Source organism: Hyla sarda, unplaced genomic scaffold, assembly GCF_029499605.1.
Source record: "Hyla sarda isolate aHylSar1 unplaced genomic scaffold, aHylSar1.hap1 scaffold_211, whole genome shotgun sequence".
NCBI lineage: Eukaryota > Metazoa > Chordata > Amphibia > Anura > Hylidae > Hyla > Hyla sarda.
The window spans coordinates 55,330-79,919 of NW_026608774.1; the positions used below are offsets into that span (position 1 = coordinate 55,330).

Below are 24,590 nucleotides of genomic sequence, written 5' to 3' on the forward strand. Positions count from 1 at the left end.
ACGGTAAGTAACCTCCCTCTTCACTAGGTTCAGTCTGTTCCCCCATAACATCTGGAAAAACACACTGTAGATCCGGGTCCAAAGAGGTTCTGGCAACATGCATACACTGCCCAGGTATATCAGTAAAGGGAGCAGGAATGTTTTGATCAGGTTAACCCTTTCCCGGAGGGTCAAAGACCAACCCTTCCACTGATCCACCTTCTGAGCGGCGATCTTAAGCCTGCTGTCCCAGTTTTGTTTGGGGAAATCCCCTTGGCCAAATTCGATGCCGAGAACTTTTGCAGATTCCTTGGGCTCTGGAAGGGCGTCCGGGAGATCAAAACTAGGATCTCCCCCTCCCAGCCAGAAACTCTCGCACTTATCCCGGTTGATCTTGGAACCGGATGCCTCCGAGTAGCGGTCCACCTCTGACATCACCCATTGGCCTTCCTCTTGTGAGGAGACAAACACGGTGACATCATCAGCATACGTTACCGCCCTCAGAGCCAAACCCGGCACCGCCAGGTCCATTCTCACCCCCGCCAACGGTCCACAATCAATCCTCCTAAGGAAAGGATCGATTGCAAACACGTACAGCAACGGGCTCAAAGGACAACCCTGACGGACGCCAGACCCAACCTCAAAAGAGCGGCCAATCCAACCATTCACAAGCGGGAAACTCTCTGCCCCTGCGTAAAAGGTCTTAAGCCAATCAACAAACCCCCCCGGCAGGCCATATCTCAGAAGAACAGACCAGAGGTACTCATGGTTAACCCGATCAAACGCTTTTGCCTGATCCAAGGACAGCAAGTACCCCTTCCAGTGGCCAGCCCTACCCTGCTCCACAGCCTCTCGGACACTGAGCACAGCATGTAATGTACTGCGGCCCGGAACAGAGCAATGCTGATCCCCCGAAAGGAGCCGGGGTGCAAACTCCACCGGCCGGTTAAACAGCACTTTTGCCAGAATCTTTCGGTCCACATTGAGAAGCGCTATGGGACGCCAATTCTCAATGTGGAACGGGTCTTTACCCTTTGACAGGATGATCAGCGCTGACCTCCTCATTGACTTTGGCAGAGTGCCCGAGGATAGACACTCATTAAAAACCGCAGTCAAGAGGGGAACCAAAGTGTCCTTAAAGGTCTTATAGAACTCAGATGTTAAGCCATCTGGACCGGGTGACTTCTTGAGGGCAAGCCCATCAATAGCCATCCTGACTTCCTCTTCCCGGAACATCTCTGTCAAAACGTCAAGAGAGGGGTCTACTCCTAGTTCAGGGATGGTTTCAGCCAAGAAAGCTGACACCTTATCCCGATCTAGATCCTTCCTTCCCAAGAGGTGCGAGTAGAAGGATCTGACGACCTCCAAGATCCCTGATCTGGACCTTTTCAAGGATCCCGTACTATCAATCAGTCCTGAGACTATTTTACTATTCACTGACATCTTGCAGTTTCTGTAAGGGTCGGGCGAGCGGTACTTCCCGTAATCCCTCTCAAAAACCAAAGATGCGTGTCTGTCGTACTGGCACTTCATCAACAAGGACTTCACTCTGGAGATATCATCACGACTACCTCCAGTCGAGACAAGTTGTTCAAGTTTCTTCCTCAGGCCCTGGTACAAACGGTACCTGTTTAGGCTTCTGAGGCCCGAGAGCTGGCGGAAGAATCTCGCAACCCTTTCTTTGAAGATCTCCCACCACTCTGACTTACTGCTACAAAGGCCCAGCAATGGTACCTGGCTCTGAAGAAAATCCTCAAAGGACTGTCTTATCTCCGCTTCTTCCAAGAGAGACGAATTCAGCTTCCAATAGCCTCTGCCCATCCGGGGGGTCTCTGTGACATTCAGAGAAAACAAAATTAAACAGTGATCGGAGAACTCCACCTCAACAACAGACACTGCTGAAGAGACGGCCTCCTCCTTTAAATAAAACCTATCTATCCTAGACCTACAACTACCCCTATGATAGGTGAATCCCGCGTGGCCTGGGGTGTGCCGGATGTGGACATCCACCAGGCGAGCCTCACTCGCTATGCTATTAAGGGCGACGCTATCATAAGTCAGCTTGTCTCTGGCACCTCCCCTGTCTTGGGGCCTCGTGACAGCATTAAAGTCCCCTCCAAAGACCACCTGCCGACTTGTAAAAAGATAGGGCTTGATCCTCATAAAGAGACACTTCCGGTCCCACTTAGACTGTGGGCCGTAGATGTTAATAAGGCGAAGTTCTTGTCCCTTCATGAGGACATCTAAGATCAGGCACCTCCCCATTTCTAACTCGATAACCCGTCGGCATTCTACCGCTGCGGTAAAAAGGACCGCCACTCCGCTATACGGCTCGGCCCCAAGAGACCAGTAGGAGGGCCCATTCCTCCACTCTCTTTTAGCCTTGTAGATAGATGACATATCTGTTAGCCTGGTCTCTTGCAAAAATAAAATATCAGCATTAATATGGGCAAAAAAATCATAGGCCGCAAATCGAGCCGTATCTGACTTCATGCTGGCAACATTAATGGATGCCAGAGTCAACGGAGAGGGTGCCGCCATCGAGGGTGATTGAGTTAGACAGCTTTCTTTTTCCCACCATCCTTCCCATCCACCCCACCACCCTCCTCATCAGATGATGGTTTACCCCTTTTAAGTGAAATAGATGTGTCCATTTTCCCTTTATATACATTTTCCTCGTCCCCTGACTCTGGGCCAGTCTCCCCCCCTGAAGACATAGATTCCCCAGGGAGAGAGGACTCAGCGTCTCCTGTGAGCCCCACCGCAACATCCGGAACCTCACCCCCAGCTCCCCCCTCCTCCGAAGAGGAAATGTCGCGGAGGGCTCGGAACCGGTTGGAGAGACCAATCAGAGGGAGATCAGTTGTACCTTCCTTTGGCATCTGGCGGGTGGGAGAAGATCTTATATCTCTCCTTTTCTTATTCTTCTGAGTACCCCGCTTTGTTTCTGCCCATCCCCCACTGTCCTCATCCGCACTCCCACCATGGGAGGACAGTGAGGAGACGGCATCCCCCTCTTTGTGGATCTTCCCAATCTCCTCATCCAGTTCACTATCCCCCAGGGCCTCAGCAGTAAGACTGGCCGCAGGGACAGGATCAGGAGTCACCCCAGTTGGTTGATGCTCCTGTGAGTCCTGAATCTCCCTCCCTTTGACGCTTCTCGAGACACCTCAGTTGGGCAGGCGTCTTCTGCTTACTTTTCTTCCCTGGCCCCTGCACCCCTTCATCCCCGCCAGCCATCCCCCCAGCAGAGTTCACCTCACGGCTTACTCCCACCAGGGCAACAACCGCGATGACAAAGGAACGAGTGCAGCGACTGAATGGGTGACCTAAGTCACCACACAGGTGACACCTAATCTCTGCACAAGATGTAGCGAGATGACCTATTTCCCCACACAGAGTGCACTTCTGCACAGTGCAATTGGCACTAAAATGTGTGGGGTCACCACATCTGTGACAGAGCTTCGGCTGACCCTGGTAGAAGATCTGGATACGATCCCTTCCGAGGAAGGTCGCAGATGGTATATGGTTAACGGTGTTTCCTGAACGCCTAAGCTTGACCATAAACGTCCAGGTCCCTGACCAGATGCCATATTCATCCCTGTTCTTTTTTGGGACCTCCACCACCTCACCATACTGACCTAGCCACGTCATGATGTCAATACAAGAAAGTGATTTGTTACGGGTTAAAACGGTCACCTTCTTGACATTATTTTGGCGAGACACCGCCTGAATGGCAAAGTCTCGCCAGCCGGGCTTATTCTTTACCAACTCATAATTCGACCAGAAGAGCTCAAGCCCCTCCGGCCGAACAAAGCTGATATCGAACTCAGGGGTACCATAAGGATGTATTAAGGCATAGATGTCAGCTGCCTTAAAGCCCAACTTCAGCAGAAGCTCAACAACTTTAGATCTTGGAGGACATGTATCACTGCCTATCCACCTCAGCCGGACCACATTCCTACGGAGACCACCTGGCCTGGCTGTAGGGAGGGACCACACAGTATCCCCCCCTCTTTCCTCTTGGAAGGCTGAACGACCATGTCTTTCTATCCAAAAGGATAGATCAACCTCCCTACCCTCTACATTGATTGATCTCTCCCCTCTCCTTAAGACCCCCAGGAGACGCTGCTGCAAACTGCTCTCCCCAGAGCCAGAGGACGAGGAAGCTGCCCCCTTCCCCCAGCGGTGACATTCGCGTAGCTGCGGACGGGTGCTGCCACCGCTGGGGGTGCAACTGGACCAGGCCCTACATTCCCACCACTAATCTGTGCCCCTTCACCACCCTCCTCCACATAATCCATACCCAAACCATTGACCCCTATTTTAGCTGATGTGCCCCCCATACCTCCACCCGTGCTACAGCCCAAACCACCATTCAAAGCCCCAGACAGATTTTTAGTAACAGATGAATTATTCCCCTCATTCACACCCTCAGTCACTCCAACATTAACCTCCACATTCATACTGGCTGGACCGGTGCGTTCTGGCGCAGATTTTGTACTGTCAGCATCACTGGGTACCAGGGCTGGAGCCATCACCACAGGACAGGTCACCGGTCCCTTATACAAGGACCGGGAAGCCTGCCTGGCCTGTTTATTAGCGGCCCCAGGCCTGTTTTTACCGGTACCCTCCGCCTCATCCGTACTAGAATGTCCAGCTCCTGGGCGCCGCTGATCTGGATCAGCGGCGCCAATGCAAAACAAAAGTTTTTTTCTATTTTGGGAAAATCTATTTTTCCCTTAGCCACCACCACTACCTCTGGCACTGAGTCACCCCCCTCTCCCACAGGGGAGAGAACTACCACCGGAATCTGCCTCTCTTCCCACCGCTGGGCCGCCCTCACTGTACGGCCTTGCGGCCGATGCCTTCTCTGCTCCATCCCTGCTACTGCAAACAGGCATGGAGCTCTGCGCCCTTTTAGTATCTGTACTCTCCCCGCACCTTTGCACCGAGTCCACCACAGAACACGGGCTGGGCTGGGTAACGGGGCTTGCACAATGAACTGACCCTGCGGCCGACTCAGGGTACACAGGGAGGGGGGTGTAGATGTAACTCGCCACTTCTTGCTGCTTTGGCTTGGTCTTCTTTTTCTTCTTACCCCCAGGTGCCTCATTTGGGAGCTCATCTCCAAACACCAGATTCTGAGGACACACTGGGGATTCCAGCATGCGGATCTGGGCCATTAGCGCCCCTCCCTGGTAGCTGCTGTCACTGTCCTCCCCCGAGTCGACAGGTGATAATGCTGGTTGCTGTGCAGGGGGCCCACTGTACGGGACCTGCTGCTGTTGCCGCAGGCCACCAGGTGGATCTGGCTGTAGTTCTTCCTCCATCTCCTCCGCATCATCCACCTGGCTCTCAGGTTGCAGCCCCATCAACCTTTTATTTTCCTTTTCCTCCATTACCTTGAATCTTTCTCCATTTTCCAATTTCTCTTTAAATGGCCCACTCTTTGCCAGTAATTCTGCTCTCCTCTCCTCCAAAGCTTGTATTTCAGCCATAAGTCTCTTTATCTGCCCCTGGATCGCTGTCTTTTTCTTTTTTGGAGTTACCTTAGCCCTGGCACGGGCACAGCGCAGTTCCTCTCGGAGCCTCCTGATGGCCTTACAGGCGTCTTCATACTCACGGAGGTGACTTTTTACCCGGGAGCTATAGGTGGAAATAGACTCCCGGGTCCTCAGCACTCCCCAGCCTTCCTCACCTCCGTGAGTACTCTGCCTTCTTCCTGATGAACCCAGCTTTCCGCTGGAAACACCCAGCTTTCCCGAGGTGGATCCAGCCTTGGAGCTTCTATCCTCTGTGGGGGGAGTTGGAGCAGCATTGCTGCGACTCCTGGTGGAACGCCTCACCCCCAAATCCTCCGATGTTCCGGCCGCTTGCTGGCTTCTACTGCTCCCCTGCGGCCTAGTCCGAGGAGCAGAAGCCTGGGCCTCGCCTCCCTCACTCATGCCTGGAAACCCACTCCCTCCCTGGGGAGGAGGAAGCAGGCCCCAGGTGGAACAGATGGTAATTCCCTGGAGCTCAGGAGACACAGCAGACACACAGCACAGCTGAAGCACGACCACACCCGCAACTAATTGGTCAGCACTCCAGAGCTGTACTCACTATTCTGCTGGTGAGGTCACTGTGTACATACATTACATTACTTATCCTGTACTGATCCTGAGTTATATCCTGTATTATAATCCAGAGCTGTACTCACTATTCTGCTGGTGAGGTCACTGTGTACATACATTACATTACTTATCCTGTACTGATCCTGAGTTATATCCTGTATTATACTCCAGAGCTGTACTCACTATTCTGCTGGTGAGGTCACTGTGTACATACATTACATTACTTATCCTGTACTGATCCTGAGTTATATCCTGTATTATACTCCAGAGCTGTACTCACTATTCTGCTGGTGAGTTCACTGTGTACATACATTACATTACTTATCCTGTACTGATCCTGAGTTATATCCTGTATTATACCCTAGAGCTGTACTCACTATTCTGCTGGTGAGGTCACTGTGTACATACATTACATTACTTATCCTGTACTGATCCTGAGTTATATCCTGTATTATACTCCAGAGCTGCACTCACTATTCTGCTGGTGAGGTCACTGTGTACATACATTACATTACTTATCCTGTACTGATCCTGAGTTATATCCTGTAGATCTTTTATTAAAATTTCAAACATAACAATAAAAAAATTACAAAACATAAACATATCATATCCGACAGAACATTTCAATATAATGATCATAAAACCAACACAATAGCATAAAATACAACACCGGTCCACCCCACACTCATTCCTGCACACAAACAAATATATACAATATTTACAAAAGACATATTCCTATAATACCCATAATACCCATACCATACTAATAAACTATATACACTAATACTAAATGTGAATTTCCTGGCCCAGTTGCAAAACCAAAAACCCAATACCAGTAATATACCAAAAAGAATAACAACAACAACAATAATAATAATATATACAAAATAATAAAACCCAACACAAACAAAATAACACCACTTTTTTTTTTTTTTTTTTTTTTTGGCCCTGAGCTGGTCCCGCATCCCATGCCCCCAGTACATGTTACCAGACGTCCATGAACCAGTCCAGGATTTTCTGTATATATAAAAGTCCCATACAAACCCCCTCCCCCCTTTTTAACCCACCACCCAACCTAAACTAAACCCAAACCCCAGGTGGCATCACACAATATATACAATATATACATTACATAAAATATACACAGACTAACAATATATACAATACATAAGTATACAAATAGACTACAACAATAAATACAATAACAAATACATATAACACTATAAGCCAAACAACAAACCCCTAAAGCTCAAGTTCAGCGCCTGCAAGCCCTATATTACCATAAACCAACTGCTCAAAACAAAAAGACTAATGTGCCAGCATCATCCCACCACCAGGGGGGGACAACAGGCTAAGGCACTTTAAAGGCAGAGCCCCTCCATAGACGAGAGGCCCTGCCAGCACCCAGCCTCTCGTACTCCAGAGAACGCACCTTCACCAGGTCACCGAGAATGTTCCTAACCACCACATCCACAGGGAGGATTTTACGCTGCGTCGACACTAAACACCGTGCGTTCCACGTGTAGTACCTAACCACTGAGCTGACTAGGAATAAAGTGCACCGGTCCCAGCCTCCAAGGTTTCTGAATGCCCCATAGGCCCATTCCGCATAGGATAGACTGGCCAGCCGAGGCCAACCAATGGAAGCGCCCACCCTGGTGTAAACCTCTGTGTTAAAGGGACAATGAAGCAGAAAATGCTCCATGCTTTCCAGCATGCCTCCACACTCTTCGCGGGGACATCCCCGGTCATCAGAGCTCCTGCACTTCAGATTGTCCCTCACACACAGTTTCCCATGGAAGCAGCGCCAAGTCAAGTCCCAAAACTTCAAGGGGATCCTGATAGAATTCAAAAGCTCTAAACCCACCTCCAGATCCCGACTTGGGCAGTCCTTGAGCGCCAATGGCCTCTGGAAATGAGAAGACAGGACCCTCTTGTCAAGAAATTTCCTCGACAGAGTCCTAATCTCCCACATCCCCAGACCCCACCGACGAATAACCTTCAGAACCGGGGTAGCATAAGCCGGGAGATGCCCGTGTGGTGTGCGAAGATCCTTCACTTGCCCTCCTGTCTCCCATTCCTGGAAGAAAGGCTGAAACCATCCCCTACAGGAGGATACCCACGGAGGAGCCCTCTCTGACCAGAGGTTTGCTATATTGGTCTTAAGAAAGGTATTCACTAGGAACACCACAGGGTTGACCATACACAACCCCCCTAGTCTCCTCGTACGGTAAGTAACCTCCCTCTTCACTAGGTTCAGTCTGTTCCCCCATAACATCTGGAAGAACACACTGTAGACCCGGGTCCAAAGAGGTTCTGGCAACATGCATACACTGCCCAGGTATATCAGTAAAGGGAGCAGGAATGTTTTGATCAGGTTAACCCTTTCCCGGAGGGTCAAAGACCAACCCTTCCACTGATCCACCTTCTGAGCGGCGATCTTAAGCCTGCTGTCCCAGTTTTGTTTGGGGTAATCCCCTTGGCCAAATTCGATGCCGAGAACTTTTGCAGATTCCTGGGGCCCTGGAAGGGCGTCCGGGAGATCAAAACTAGGATCTCCCCCTCCCAGCCAGAGACTCTCGCACTTATCCCGGTTGATCTTGGACCCGGATGCCTCCGAGTAGCGGTCCACCTCTGACATCACCCATTGGCCTTCCTCTTGTGAGGAGACAAACACGGTGACATCATCAGCATACGCTACCGCCCTCAGAGCCAAATCCGGCACCGCCAGGTCCATTCTCACCCCCGCCAACGGTCCACAATCAATCCTCCTAAGGAAAGGATCAATTGCAAACACGTACAGCAACGGGCTCAAAGGACAACCCTGACGGACGCCAGACCCAACCTCAAAAGAGCGGCCAATCCAACCATTCACAAGCGGGAAACTCTCTGCCCCTGCGTACAAGATCTTAAGCCAATCAACAAACCCCCCCGGCAGGCCATATCTCAGAAGAACAGACCAGAGGTACTCCTGGTTAACCCGATCAAACGCTTTTGCCTGATCCAAGGAGAGCAAGTACCCCTTCCAGTGGCCAGCCCTACCCTGCTCCACAGCCTCTCGGACACTGAGCACAGCACTAAATGTACTGCGGCCCGGAACAGAGCAATTCTGAGCCCCCGAAAGGAGCCGGGGTGCAAACTCCACCAGCCGGTTAAACAGCACTTTTGCCAGAATCTTTCGGTCCACATTGAGAAGCGCTATGGGACGCCAATTCTCAATGTGGAACGGGTCTTTACCCTTTGACAGGATGATCAGCGCTGACCTCCTCATTGACTTTGGCAGAGTGCCCGAGGATAGACACTCATTAAAAACCGCAGTCAAGAGGGGAACCAAAGTGTCCTTAAAGGTCTTATAGAACTCAGATGTTAAGCCATCCGGACCGGGTGACTTCTTGAGGGCAAGCCCATCAATAGCCATCCTGACTTCCTCTTCCCGGATCATCTCTGTCAAAACGTCAAGAGAGGGGTCTACTCCTGGTTCAGGGACGGTTTCAGCCAAGAAAGCTGATACCTTATCTCGATCTAGGTCCTTCCTCCCCAAGAGGTGCGAGTAGAAGGATCTGACGACCTCCAAGATCCCTGATCTGGACCTTTTCAAGGATCCCGTACTATCAATCAGTCCTGAGACTATTTTACTATTCACTGACATCTTGCAGTTTCTGTAAGGGTCAGGCGAGCGGTACTTCCCGTAATCCCTCTCAAAAACCAAAGATGCGTGCCTATCGTACTGACACCTCATCAGCAAGGATTTCACTCTGGAGATATCCTCTTGGCTACCTCCAGTCGAGACAAGGTTCTCAAGTTTCTTCCTCAGGCCCTGGTACAAACGGTACCTGTTTAGGCTTCTGAGGCCCGAGAGCTGGCGGAAGAATCTCGCAACCCTTTCCTTGAAGATCTCCCACCACTCTGACTTACTGCTACAAAGGCCCAGCAATGGTACCTGGCTCTGAAGAAAATCCTCAAAGGACTGTCTTATCTCCGCTTCTTCCAAGAGAGACGAATTCAGCTTCCAATAGCCTCTGCCCATCCGGGGGGTCTCTGCGACATTCAGAGAAAACAAAATTAAACAGTGATCGGAGAACTCCACCTCAACAACAGATACTGCTGAAGAGACGGCCTCCTCCTTTAAATAAAACCTGTCTATCCTAGACCTACAACTACCCCTATGATAGGTGAATCCCGCGTGGCCTGGGGTGTACCGGATGTGGACATCCACCAGGCGAGCCTCACTTGCTATGCTATTAAGGGCGGCGCTATCATAAGTCAGCTTGTCTCTGGCACCTCCCCTGTCTTGGGGCCTCGTGACAGCATTAAAGTCCCCTCCAAAGACCACCTGCCGACTTGTAAAAAGATAGGGCTTGATCCTCATAAAGAGACACTTCCGGTCCCACTTAGACTGTGGGCCGTAGATGTTAATAAGGCGAAGTTCTTGTCCCTTCATGAGGACATCTAAGATCAGGCACCTCCCCATTTCTAACTCGATAACCCGTCGGCATTCTACCGCTGCGGTAAAAAGGACCGCCACTCCGCTATACGGCTCGGCCCCAAGAGACCAGTAGGAGGGCCCATTCCTCCACTCTCTTTTAGCCTTGTAGATAGATGACATATCTGTTAGCCTGGTCTCCTGCAAAAATAAAATATCAGCATTAATATGGGCAAAAAAATCATAGGCCGCAAATCGAGCCGTATCTGACTTTATGCTGGCAACATTAATGGATGCCAGGGTCAACGGAGAGGGTGCCGCCATCAAGGGTGATTGAGTTAGACAGCTTTCTTTTTCCCACCATCCTTCCCATCCACCCCACCACCCTCCTCATCAGATGATGGTTTACCCCTTTTAAGTGAAATAGATGTGTCCATTTTCCCTTTATATACATTTTCCTCGTCCCCTGACTCTGGGCCTGTCTCCCCCCCTGAAGACATAGATTCCCCAGGGAGAGAGGACTCAGCGTCTCCTGTGAGCCCCACCGCAACATCCGGAACCTCACCCCCAGCCACCCCCTCCTCCGAAGAGGAAATGTCGCGAAGGGCTCGGAACCGGTTGGAGAGACCAATCAGAGGGAGATCAGTTGTACCTTCCTTTGGCATCTGGCAGGTGGGAGAAGATCTTACATCTCTCCTTTTCTTATTCTTCCGAGTACCCCGCTTTGTTTCTGCCCATCCCCCACTGTCCTCATCCGCGCTCCCACCATGGGAGGACAGTGAGGAGACGGCATCCCCCTCTTTGTGGATCCTTCCAGTCTCCTCATCCAGTTCACTATCCCCCAGGGCCTCAGCAGTAAGACTGGCCGCAGGGACAGGATCAGGAGTCACCCCAGTTGGTTGATGCTCCTGTGAGTCCTGAATCTCCCTGTCCCTTTGACGCTTCTCGAGACGCCTCAGTTGGGCAGGCGTCTTCTGCTTACTTTTCTTCCCTGGCCCCTGCACCCCTTCATCCCCGACAGCCATCCCCCCAGCAGAATCCACCTCACGGCTTACTCCCACCGGGGCAACAACCGCGTTGACAAAGGAACGAGGGCAGCGACTGAATGGGTGACCTAAGTCACCACACAGGTGACACCTAATCTCTGCACAAGATGTAGCGAGATGGCCTATTTCCCCACACAGAGTGCACTTCTGCACAGTGCAATTGGCACTAAAATGTGTGGGGTCACCACATCTGTGACAGAGCTTCGGCTGACCCTGGTAGAAGATCTGGATACGATCCCTTCCGAGGAAGGTCGCAGATGGTATATGGGTAACGGTGTTTCCTGAACGCCTAAGCTTGACCATAAACGTCCAGGCCCCTGACCAGATGCCATATTCATCCCTGTTCTTTTTTGGGACCTCCACCACCTCACCATACCGACCTAGCCACGTCATGATGTCAATACAAGAAAGCGATTCATTACGGGTTAAAACGGTCACCTTCTTGACATTATTTTGGCGAGACACTGCCTGAATGGCAAAGTCTCGCCAGCCGGGCTCATTCTTTACCAACTCATAATTCGACCAGAAGAGCTCAAGCCCCTCCGGCCGAACAAAGCTGATATCGAACTCAGGGGTACCATAAGGATGTATCAAGGCATAGATGTCAGCTGCCTTAAAGCCCAACTTCAGCAGAAGCTCAACAACTTTAGATCTTGGAGGACATGTATCACTGCCTCTCCACCTCAGCCGGACCACATTCCTACGGAGACCACCTGGCCCGGCTGTAGGGAGGGACCACACATTATCCCCCCCTCTTTCCTCTCGGAAGGCTGAAAGACCATGTCTCTCTATCCAGAAGGATAGATCAACCTCCCTACCCTCTACATTGATCGATCTCTCCCCTCTCCTTAAGGCCCCCAGGAGACGCTGCTGCAAACTGTTCTCCCCAGAGCCAGAGGACGAGGAAGCTGCCCCCCTTAACCCAGCGGTGACATTCGCGTAGCTGCGGATGGGTGCTGCCACCGCTGGGGGTGCAACTGGACCAGGCCCTACATTCCCACCACTAATCTGTGCCCCTTCACCACCCTCCTCCACATAATCCATACCCAAACCATTGACCCCTATTTTAGCTGATGTGCCCCCCATACCTCCACCCGTGCTACAGCCCAAACCACTATTCAAAGCCCCAGACAGATTTTTAGTAACAGATGAATTATTCCCCTCATTCACACCCTCAGTCACTCCAACATTAACCTCCACATTCATACTGGCTGGACCGGTGCGTTCTGGCGCAGATTTTGTACTGTCAGCATCACTGGGTACCAGGGCTGGAGCCATCACCACAGGACAGGTCACCGGTCCCTTATACAAGGACCGGGAAGCCTGCCTAGCCTGTTTATTAGCGGCCCCAGCCCTGTTTTTACCGGTACCCTCCGCCTCATCCGTACTAGAATGTCCAGCTCCTGGGCGCCGCTGATCTGGATCAGCGGCGCCAATGCAAAACAAAAGTTTTTTTCTACTTTTGGGAGAATCTATTTTTCCCTTAGCCACCACGACTACCTCCGGCACTGAGTCACCCCCCTCTCCCACAGGGGAGCGAACTACAGCACCGGAATCTGCCTCTCTGCCCACCGCTGGGCCGCCCTCACTGTACGGCCTTGTGGCCGATGCCTTCTCTGCTCCATCCCTGCTACTGCAAACAGGCACGGAGCTCTGCGCCCTTTTAGTATCTGTACTCTCCCCGCACCTTTGCACCGAGTCCACCACAGAACACGGGCTGGGCTGGGTAACGGGGCTTGCACAATGAGCTGACCCTGCGGCCGACTCAGGGTTTACAGGGAGGGGGGTGTAGATGTAACTCACCACTTCTTGCTGCTTAGGCTTGGTCTTTTTCTTCTTACCCCCAGGTGCCTCATTTGGGAGCTCATCTCCAAACACCAGATTCTGAGGACACACTGGGGATTCCAGCATACGTATCTGGGCCATTAGCGCCCCTCCCTGGTAGCTGCTGTCACTGTCCTCCCCTGAGTCGGCAGGTGATACTGCTGGTTGCTGTGCAGGGGGCCCACTGTACGGGGCCTGCTGCTGTTGCCGCAGGCCACCAGGTGGATCTGGCTGTTGTTCTTCCTCCATCTCCTCCGCATCATCCACCTGGCTCTCAGGTTGCAGCCCCATCAACCTTTTATTTTCCTTTTCCTCCATTACCTTGAATCTTTCTCCATTTTCCAATTTTTCTTTAAATGGACCACTCTTCTCCAGTAATGCTGCTCTCCTCTCCTCCAAAGCTTGTATTTCAGCCATAAGTCTTTTTATCTCTGCCTGGATCTCTGCCTTTTTCCTCTTAGGAGATACCTTGGCTCTGGCACGGGCACAGCGAAGTCCCTCTCCGAGCCTCCTGATGGCCTTACAGGCGTCTTCATACTCACGGAGGTGACTTTTTACCCGGGACATATAGGTGGAAATAGACTCCCGGGTCCTCAGCACTCCCCAGCCTTCCTCACTGAGGTCGGCTTCACCTCCGTGAGTACTCTGCCTCCTTCCTGATGAACCCAGCTTTCTGCTGGAAACACCCAGCTTTCCCGAGGTGGATCCAGCCTTGGAGCTCCTCACCTCTGTGGGGGGAGTTGGAGCAGCATTGCTGCGACTCCTGGTGGAACGCCTCACCCCCAAATCCTCCGATGTTCCGGCCGCTTGCTGGCTTCTACTGCTCCCCTGCGGCCTATTCCGAGGAGCAGAAGCCTGGGCCTCGCCTCCCTCACTCATGCCTGGAAACCCACTCCCTCCCTGGGGAGGAGGAAGCAGGCCCCAGGTGGAACAGGTGGAAATCCCTGGAGCTCAGGAGACACAGCAGACACACAGCACAGCTGAAGCACGACCACACCCGCAACTAATTGGTCAGCACTCCAGAGCTGTACTCACTATTCTGCTGGTGAGATCACTGTATACATACATTACATTACTTATCCTGTACTGATCCTGAGTTATATCCTGTATTATACTCCAGAGCTGTACTCACTATTCTGCTGGTGAGGTCACTGTGTACATACATTACATTACTTATCCTGTACTGATCCTGAGTTATATCCTGTATTATACTCCAGAGCTGTACTCACTATTCTGCTGGTGAGGTCACTGTGTACATACATTACATAACTTATCCTGTACTGATCCTGGATTATATCCTGTATTATACGCCAGAGCTGTACTCACTATTCTGCTGGTGAGGTCACTGTGTACATACATTACATTACTTATCCTGTACTGATCCTGAGTTATATCCTGCATTATACTCTAGAGCTGTACTCACTATTCTGCTGGTGAATTCACTGTGTACATACATTACATTACTTATCCTGTACTGATCCTGAGTTATATCCTGTATTATACTCTAGAGCTGTACTCACTATTCTGCTGGTGAGGTCACTGTGTACATACATTACATTACTTATCCTGTACTGATCCTGAGTTATATCCTGTATTATACTCTAGAGCTGTACTCACTATTCTGCTGGTGAGTTCACTGTGTACATACATTACATTACTTATCCTGTACTGATCCTGAGTTATATTCTGTATTATACTCCAGAGCTGTACTCACTATTCTGCTGGTGAGGTCACTGTGTACATACATTACATTACTTATCCTGTACTGATCCTGAGTTATATCCTGTATTATACTCTAGAGCTGTACTCACTATTCTGCTGGTGAGTTCACTGTGTACATACATTACATTACTTATCCTGTACTGATCCTGAGTTATATCCTGTATTATACTCTAGAGCTGTACTCACTATTCTGCTGGTGAGATCACTGTGTACATACATTACATTACTTATCCTGTACTGATCCTGAGTTATATCCTGTATTATACTCTAGAGCTGTACTCACTATTCTGCTGTGAGGTCACTGTGTACATACATTACATTACTTATCCTGTACTGATCCTGAGTTATATCCTGTATTATACTCTAGAGCTGTACTCACTATTCTGCTGGTGAGGTCACTGTGTACATACATTACATTACTTATCCTGTACTGATCCTGAGTTATATCCTGTATTATACTCTAGAGCTGTACTCACTATTCTGCTGGTGAGGTCACTGTGTACATACATTACATTACTTATCCTATACTGATCCTGAGTTATATCCTGTATTATACCCAGAGCTGTACTCACTATTCTGCTGAAGAGGTCACTGTGTACATACATTACATTACTTATCCTGTACTGATCCTGAGTTATATCCTGTATTATACTCCAGAGCTGTACTCACTATTCTGCTGGTGAGATCACTGCGTACATACATTACATTACTTATCCTGTACTGATCCTGAGTTATATCCTGTATTATACTCCAGAGCTGTACTCACTATTCTGCTGGTGAGATCACTGTGTACATACATTACATTACTGATCCTGTACTGATCCTGAGTTATATCCTGTATTATACTCCAGAGCTGTACTCACTATTCTGCTGGTGAGATCACTGTATACATACATTACATTACTTATCCTGTACTGATCCTGAGTTATATCCTGTATTATACTCCAGAGAGTAATCACTATTCTGCTGGAGGGGTCACTGTGTATATACATTACATTACTTATCCTGTACTGATCCTGAGTTATATCCTGTATTATACTCCAGAGCTGTACTCACTATTCTGCTGGTGAGATCACTGTGTACATACATTACATTACTTATCCTGTACTGATCCTGAGTTATATCCTGTATTATACCCCAGAGCTGCACTCACTATTCTGCTGGTGAGGTCACTGTGTACATACATTACATTACTTATCCTGTACTGATCCTGAGTTATATCCTGTATTATACTCCAGAGCTGTACTCACTATTCTGCTGGTGAGGTCACTGTGTACATACATTACATTACTTATCCTGTACTGATCCTGAGTTATATCCTGTATTATACTCCAGAGCTGTACTCACTATTCTGCTGGTGAGGTCACTGTGTACATACATTACATTACTGATCCTGTACTGATCCTGAGTTATATCCTGTATTATACTCCAGAGCTGTACTCACTATTCTGCTGGTGAGATCACTGTATACATACATTACATTACTTATCCTGTACTGATCCTGAGTTATATCCTGTATTATACTCCAGAGAGTAATCACTATTCTGCTGGAGGGGTCACTGTGTATATACATTACATTACTTATCCTGTACTGATCCTGAGTTATATCCTGTATTATACTCCAGAGCTGTACTCACTATTCTGCTGGTGAGATCACTGTGTACATACATTACATTACTTATCCTGTACTGATCCTGAGTTATATCCTGTATTATACCCCAGAGCTGCACTCACTATTCTGCTGGTGAGGTCACTGTGTACATACATTACATTACTTATCCTGTACTGATCCTGAGTTATATCCTGTATTATACTCCAGAGCTGTACTCACTATTCTGCTGGTGAGGTCACTGTGTACATACATTACATTACTTATCCTGTACTGATCCTGAGTTATATCCTGTATTATACTCCAGAGCTGCACTCACTATTCTGCTGGACTTCCTCTTACAGAAGGACGTGGCGGATGTAGTGAAGGATCTGTCGGACTGCTCGGAGGACAGCAGTGAGGCGCAGTCGGATTCTCCCTTTTCAGAGAGTAGTTGCTCCACCAGCAGCACCAGTGCGACCAGTAACAAGGATCGGGGGAGGAGCTGCTGGAAGAGGAAAGGTAAGGAGTCCCCACAACTTCTCTAATTGGGTGACCCCCATAACGGAGGCGCCTCTGCATTATATGGACTGATGCCAATACAGTTTAGTCTCTATGACCTTGTTTCCCAACCAGAGTGCCTCCAGCTGTTGCAAAATTATAACTCCCAGCATGCCCAGACAGCCGTTGGCTGTCTGGGCATGCTGGGAGTTGTAATTTTGCAACAGCTGGAGGCACACTGGTTGGGATACACTGCCCTATAGTATTACTATTTCCCGGATCTCAGCTGCTGTGCTCGTTACAGTGTGTCAGTGCAGGATGAAGTTGCCCGGTAATAGATCTGAACTCTGATTGCACAGGATTGCCTGCACTGATACATTGTAACAAAGCAATAGTGATGGTTATCGGGGTCCTCTGCTTTGGAAGGGGCGTTACCATCGTTTACCCCCTCACCCCTGTGGTGGCGGCAGCAGCGTCTCTGTGGAGGACGTGAACGTGCGATGTACATACGTGCGTGAAACAGGAAACTGTATCTGTAGAAACCACCACTTCCTTATAAGAGCCAAGAGGTTCAACGTATATTCAAAAAAACAAGAACCCCGGAGCAGGAGAGCGGGTCCCCCCCTTATTACTGTCACAAATCTGCCGGTGCCACAGGATGGACAGAGGTCAGCAGACACGAGGTAGGAGAAATGGTTATCTGAACCCCGCAGCATCCTCAGCTCTGCTACATCATCTGCACCGCTATGGGGAGTATGAGGTCATCACTGTGCAGAGTCTCCATGTATGTGTCTGGAGTCCTGTGATGTGTATGTGTAGTGGGGGGGGGTGACGTGTATGTGTAGTGGGGGTATGACGTGTATGTGTAGTGGGGGTATGACGTGTATGTGTAGTGGGGGTATGACGTGTGTGTGTAGTGGGGGTATGACGTGTATGTGTAGTGGGGGTATGACGTGTATGTGTAGTGGGGTTATGACGTGTGTGTGTAGTGGGGGGTGTGACGTGTATGTGTGGTGGGGGTATGACGTGTTTGTGTAGTGAGGGTATGACGTGTATGTGTAGTGGGGGTATGACGTGTATGTGTAGTGAGGGTATGACGTGTATGTGTAGTGAGGGTATGACGTGTATGTGTAGTGGGGGTATGACGTGTATGTGTGGTGGGGGTATGACGTGTATGTGTAGTGGGGGGTGTGACGTGTATGTGTAGTGGGGGTATGACGTGTATGTGTAGTGGGGGGGGTGACGTGTATGTGTGGTGGGGGTATGACGTGTATGTGTAGTGAGGGTATGACGTGTATGTGTAGTGAGGGTATGACGTGTATGTGTGGTGGAGGTATGACGTGTATGTGTGGTGGGGGTGTGACGTGTATGTGTAGTGGAGGTATGACGTGTATGTGTAGTGAGGGTATGACGTGTATGTGTAGTGGAGGTATGACGTGTATGTGTAGTGGGGGTATGACGTGTATGTGTAGTGAGGTTATGACTTGTATGTGTAGTGGGGGTATGACGTGTATGTGTGGTGGGGGGTGTGACGTGTATGTGTGGTGGGGATATGACGTGTATGTGTAGTGAGGGTATGACGTGTATGTGTAGTGAGGGTATGACGTGTATGTGTAGTGGGGGTATGACGTGTATGTGTAGTGAGGTTATGACTTGTATGTGTAGTGGGGGTATGACGTGTATGTGTAGTGGGGGTATGACGTGTATGTGTAGTGGGGGTATGACGTGTATGTGTAGTGAGGGTATGACGTGTATGTGTAGTGAGGTTATGACTTGTATGTGTAGTGGGGGTATGACGTGTATGTGTAGTGGGAGTATGACGTGTATGTGTAGTGGGGGTATGACGTGTATGTGTAGTGAGGGTATGACGTGTATGTGTAGTGAGGGTATGACGTGTATGTGTAGTGGGGGTATGACGTGTATGTGTAGTGGAGGTATGACGTGTATGTGTGGTGGGGGTATGACGTGTATGTGTAGTGAGGTTATGACTTGTATGTGTAGTGGGGGTATGACGTGTATGTGTAGTGGGGGGGGTGACGTGTATGTGTGGTGGGGATATGACGTGTATGTGTAGTGAGGGTATGACGTGTATGTGTAGTGAGGGTATGACGTGTATGTGTAGTGGGGGGGGGGTGACATGTATGTGTAGTGGGGGTATGACGTGTATGTGTAGTGAGGGTATGACTTGTATGTGTAGTGAAGGTATGACGTGTATGTGTAGTGGAGGTGTGACGTGTATGTGTAGTGGGGGTGTGACGTGTATGTGTAGTGGGGGTGTGACGTGTATGTGTAGTGAGGGTATGACGTGTATGTGTAGTGAGGGTGTGACGTGTATGTGTAGTGGGGGTGTGACGTGTATGTGTAGTGGGGGTGTGACGTGTATGTGTAGTGGAGGTGTGACATGCATGTGTAGTGGGGGTATGACGTGTAGGTGTAGTGGGGGTATGACGTGTATGTGTAGTGGGGATATGACGTGTATGTCTAGTGAGGGTATGATGTGTATGTGTGGTGGAGGTATGACGTGTAGGTGTAGTGGAGGTATGACGTGTAGGTGTAGTGGAGGTATGACGTGTATGTCTAGTGGAGGTATGTCGTGTATGTGTAGTGAGGGTATGACGTGTATGTCTGGTGGGGGTGTGACGTGTATGTGTGGTGGGGGTGTGACGTGTATGTGTAGTGGGGGTATGACGTGTATGTGTAGTGGAGGTATGACGTGTATGTGTAGTGGGGGTATGATGTGTATGTGTAGTGGGGGTATGATGTGTATGTGTAGTGGAGGTATGATGTGTATGTGTAGTGGGGGTATGATGTGTATGTGTAGTGGAGGTATGACGTGTATGTGTAGTGGGGGTTTTATTAGTGTAGTGTGTATTACAGTTATGTGTTTATTATATGTGTAGTGCAGTGTGTATTATGTGTAGTGTGTATGTGTAGATGTGTATTGTATGTAGTATACTGTTTGTGTATGATGTATGTGTAGATGTGTGTATTATATGTTGTATACTGTTTGTGAATAGTTGGGATCATAAGTTTGGGCCCCCCAGGTAAAAATTTGTATTAATGTGCATAAAGAAGCCAAGGAAAGATGGAAAAATCTCCAAAAGGCATCAAATTGCATATTAGACATTCTTATAATATGTCAACAAAAGTTACATTTTATTTCCATCATTTACACTTTCAAAATAACAGAAAACAAAAAATGGCGTCTGCAAAAGTTTGTGCACCCTGCAGAGTTAATATCTTGCACTGCCCCCTTTGGTAAGTATCACAGCTTGTAAACACTTTTTGTAGCCAGCCAAGAGTCTTTCAATTCTTGTTTGAGGTATCTTTGCCCATTCTTCCTTACAAAAGTCTTCCAGTTCTTTGAGATTTCTGGGCTGTCTGGCACACACTGCTCTTTTAAGGTCTATCCATAGATTTTCAATTATGTTGAGGTCAGGAGATTGTGAAGGCCATGGCAAAACCTTCAGTTTACGCCTCTTGATGTAATCCCCCGTGGATTTTGAGGTGTGTTTAGGATCATTATCCATTTGTAGAAGCCATCCTCTCTTTAACTTCAGCTTTTTCACAGATGGCTTCAAGTTAGCATCCAAAATTTGCTGAAATGTTATTGAATGCATTTTTCCTTCTACTCGTGAGATGTTCCCTGTGCCACTGGCTGCAATACAACCCCAAAGCATGATTGCTCCACCCCCATGCTTAACAGTTGGACAGAGGTTCTTTTCATTAAATTCTGTTCCTCTTCTTCTCCAAACGTACCTTTGCTCATTCCAGCCCAAAAGTTCAATTTTAACCTCATCGGTCCACACTACTTGTTTCCAAAATGCATCAAGCTTGTCTATATGTTCATTTGCAAAGTTCAAACGCTGATTTTTGTGGTGAGGACGTAGAAGAGGTTTTCTTCTGATGACTCTTCCATGAAGACCATATTTGTACAAGTATCTCTTTATAGTGGAATAGTGTACCACAACTCCAGCGTCTGCCGGATCTTTCTGGAGGGATTGTGCAGTCAAACGTGGGTTTTGAATAGTTTTTCTCATAATCCTGCGAGCTGTTCTGTCTGATATTTTTCTTGGTCTTCCAGATCTTGCTTCAACTTCCGCTTTTCCTGATGACTGCCATTTCTTAATTACATTCCGAACAGAGGATATTGACATCTGAAAACGTTTTGCTATCTTCTTATAGCCTTCTCCAGCTTTGTGAGCGTCAACTATTTTCAGTTTCAGATTTCTAGACAACTGCTTAGAAGAACCCGTGGTGCTGATTGTTGGGGCAAGGTCAGATGAGTCTGGGCATTTAAAACCTTTGAGATTGACATCACTTTGTCTTCCCAGATGATGATTGAGAACAATCCATGACACTGGCAGGTCTCAGCTTTGTAAAGGGGGCAGTGCATGCGATAAATTCTGCAGGGTGCCCGAACTTTTGCAGACGCCATTTTTTTGTTTTCTGTTATTTTGAAAGTGTAAATGATGGAAATAAAATGTAACTTTTGGTGACATATTATAAGAATGTCTAATCTGTAATTTGATGCCTTTTGGAGATTTTTCCAGCTTTCCTTGGCTTCTTTATGCACATTAAGGCACATTTTTACCTGGGGTGCCCAAACTTTTGATCCCCACTGTAGGAGGCAATTTTTATTGTGAAAACAAACATAAAAAATACAAAAAAGAATATATTCTTACAACACAAAACAAAAATAACAAGCATTGTACACACAATGACTACTCAACTAGAGTATATATAGAGTCATAATAAACTTAAAAAGTTCACATTTGCTGGGAAAGAAAAAAACAGAAAAAAACAAAAAAAAAACAACATGACATCATCTGTGTTAAACCAAAGAAACATTCCTTCATAATTTCTTATTATTTTGGTTCCCCCGTATCTCTAATGACTTTACCCACTGGAGCTCGGACATGATCTGTCTTACTGCTGTGATGTGGTGGAATGGCTCATTGTGTATGGACACTCTAGTTCTCATGTGCCAAGGGTAATATTTAATGACAGTAATTATTATGTACATAGTCCCCCTGTCTACAGTCCTGTTACTGGACGGTACAGCGTATATGATGTCAGGGTAAGTCAGGGACTGCAGTAATGGGATGTTTAGCTTACTGGACATTTCTTCCCATATCCTCCTCCCGCCCCTGCAGTTAGATATGAAATGCTCCATCGTCTCCTCCTGCTGACAACCCAGAGGACAGTTCCTATCTGAGACACTTAAATATTTCAGGTTACCCCTGACAAAGAGCCTCCCATGGAGTGACAACCAAGCTATGTCAAAGAATTTAGCGGGGAGTCGTTTCCCATTGAGGAACCTAAGACTTTCCTGTAAAGTGCTGGTCACACAATCCCTCAAGGCAAGTGGAGAACAGAAGAAAGCCCTACAGATCCTCACATATAGGTCCTTCCTTGGCTTACTCTCTATATAAGACTTCTCAATGCGCCATCTCTTCAGACATCTGAGCCCGTATTCCAGGTACGGGGGGAGGTAGTCACGCGTCCATCTCCCCCTCTTGAGACTGCCGCCTCGCACCCAAGACTCTGTAAAAGGCAATATCCAGTCCCTGATACTATTCGCCCACCGGGAGCTGTTGTTTGAGTCCAGGCAACCAAAATTAACTTTTAGAAACATGGAGTCAAAGAACACCCTTGGATTCAGCATATCCAACCCACCCTCTCTCCTCTGTAGGTAGGTGATCCCTCTTTTTATTGGGTTCAACCTGTTCCCCCAGAACATTTGGAAGAACAGGCTAAAGAGCCGAGCAGAGAAAGATTCTGGCAAAGGAAACACAACAGAGACATACAAAAAGACAGGGACCAGGTAAGTCTTCAACATTTTAACCCTTTCTCTATAGGTCAGCCTCCAGTTCTTCCATCGCTGAACCTTTGCATTTCCGGTTTCCAACTTCTCTTCCCAATTTATTTTGGCGTTATCGTCCCTCCCGAATTTGACCCCTAGGATTTTAATATAGGTGGAGGCTCTCACAAATTGGGGCAGATCAAAGTCTGGATCAGTATCTGATATCCAGAAAGCTTGACTCTTCTCAAGGTTGACCAGAGACCCTGAGGCCTCCGAGTAACTTCTGATGGCCGCAGACAACATCTCCACCTCACGAGGCTCAGATATCACTACAGTCACATCATCCGCGTAGGCAACAACACTCAGGGGCAGGCAGTGGGGGACCGGCACCCCCTGAAAACCACACTCCTGCAGTGACCTCAGAAACGGGTCTAAGGCAAATACATACAGCAGCGGACTCAGTGGGCAACCTTGTCTCACCCCCGCCTCAACCCTGAACGTGTCACCCTGCCAACCATTGGTCAGAGGAAAGCTCTCGGCCTCACAATACAAAGTCTTCAGCCAATCGATGAATTGTCCCGGAATACCGTACTTTGACAAAGTGGCCCATAGATACTCGTGATCTACTCTGTCAAAGGCTTTAGCCTGGTCAAGACTCACAACATATCTCCCACACCTCAGGGCTTTACATCTCTCAAACATCTCCCTTATGGAGATCACTGCCCCAGAGATGTTCCGCCCTTTTACTGTGCCATACTGACAGCCTGCCAACAGTGCCGGGGACAGACAAACTAACCTAGAAAACAGGATTTTTGCCAGAATCTTCCTGTCGACATTCAAGAGGGCAATTGGCCTCCAGTTCTTGATGTCACTCGGCTCTTTACCTTTAGACAGCAGAATCAGCGAGGACACTCTCATGGATGGAGGCATCAGGTGACTTTCTAGACAATTTGTATAAACATCCACGAGGATTGGGGCCAAGAGGTCTCTGAATGTCTTATAGAATTCTGCTGTTATCCCATCTGGACCTGGTGCCTTCTTCAGATGTAACTTATCAATGGCCTCTTTGACCTCCGCCACCGTCAATTCTGCTGTCAAAGGAGAAAAGTCCAAATCATTAGTATCAGGGAGCGGAGTCGCCTCCAAGAATTGGGTCATCTTGTCTCTATCCAAAACCTTCCTCTGAAACAAGTCAGCATAGTACGATCTCACCACCCCCAGGATACCCTCCCGAGATTCCTGCAAAACACCCTGGGAGTCAGTGAGACCGGTGACAGATTTATTTGCCACCCGCTCCCGGCAATTCTCAAAGGGATCAGGAGACCCTAAGGACCCATAATCCCGTTCAAGAACCAGGGAGGTATACCTGCTGTACTGATACTGCCTTATCTCAGATTTCAGCCGGTCTATCCTTTGTTGGTCCCCACCTGCCGAATACAGTGACTCCAATTCTTTGCGCAGCTTGAGATACTGGCCATACTTACTCTTCCCCTTTATAACTGACAGTCTCTTTAAGAGGGTTCTGATCTCATCCTTGACATCCTCCCACCAGGCGGCCATATCATCATAGAAGTCCACCCTCTCT

At 48.6% G+C, this 24,590-nt stretch overlaps 1 protein-coding gene across 1 annotated transcript in view; it reads left to right on the forward strand.

Moving 5' to 3' along the window:
• ASXL2 (ASXL transcriptional regulator 2) overlaps positions 1 to 24,590 on the forward strand; it is a 93,288-nt gene that overhangs the window by 14,915 nt on the left and 53,783 nt on the right. The window contains exon 3 of the mRNA XM_056552921.1: positions 17,064 to 17,220. Within this exon, the coding sequence (XP_056408896.1) occupies positions 17,064 to 17,220 (157 nt within the window). The remainder of the gene's footprint in view (positions 1 to 17,063; positions 17,221 to 24,590) is intronic.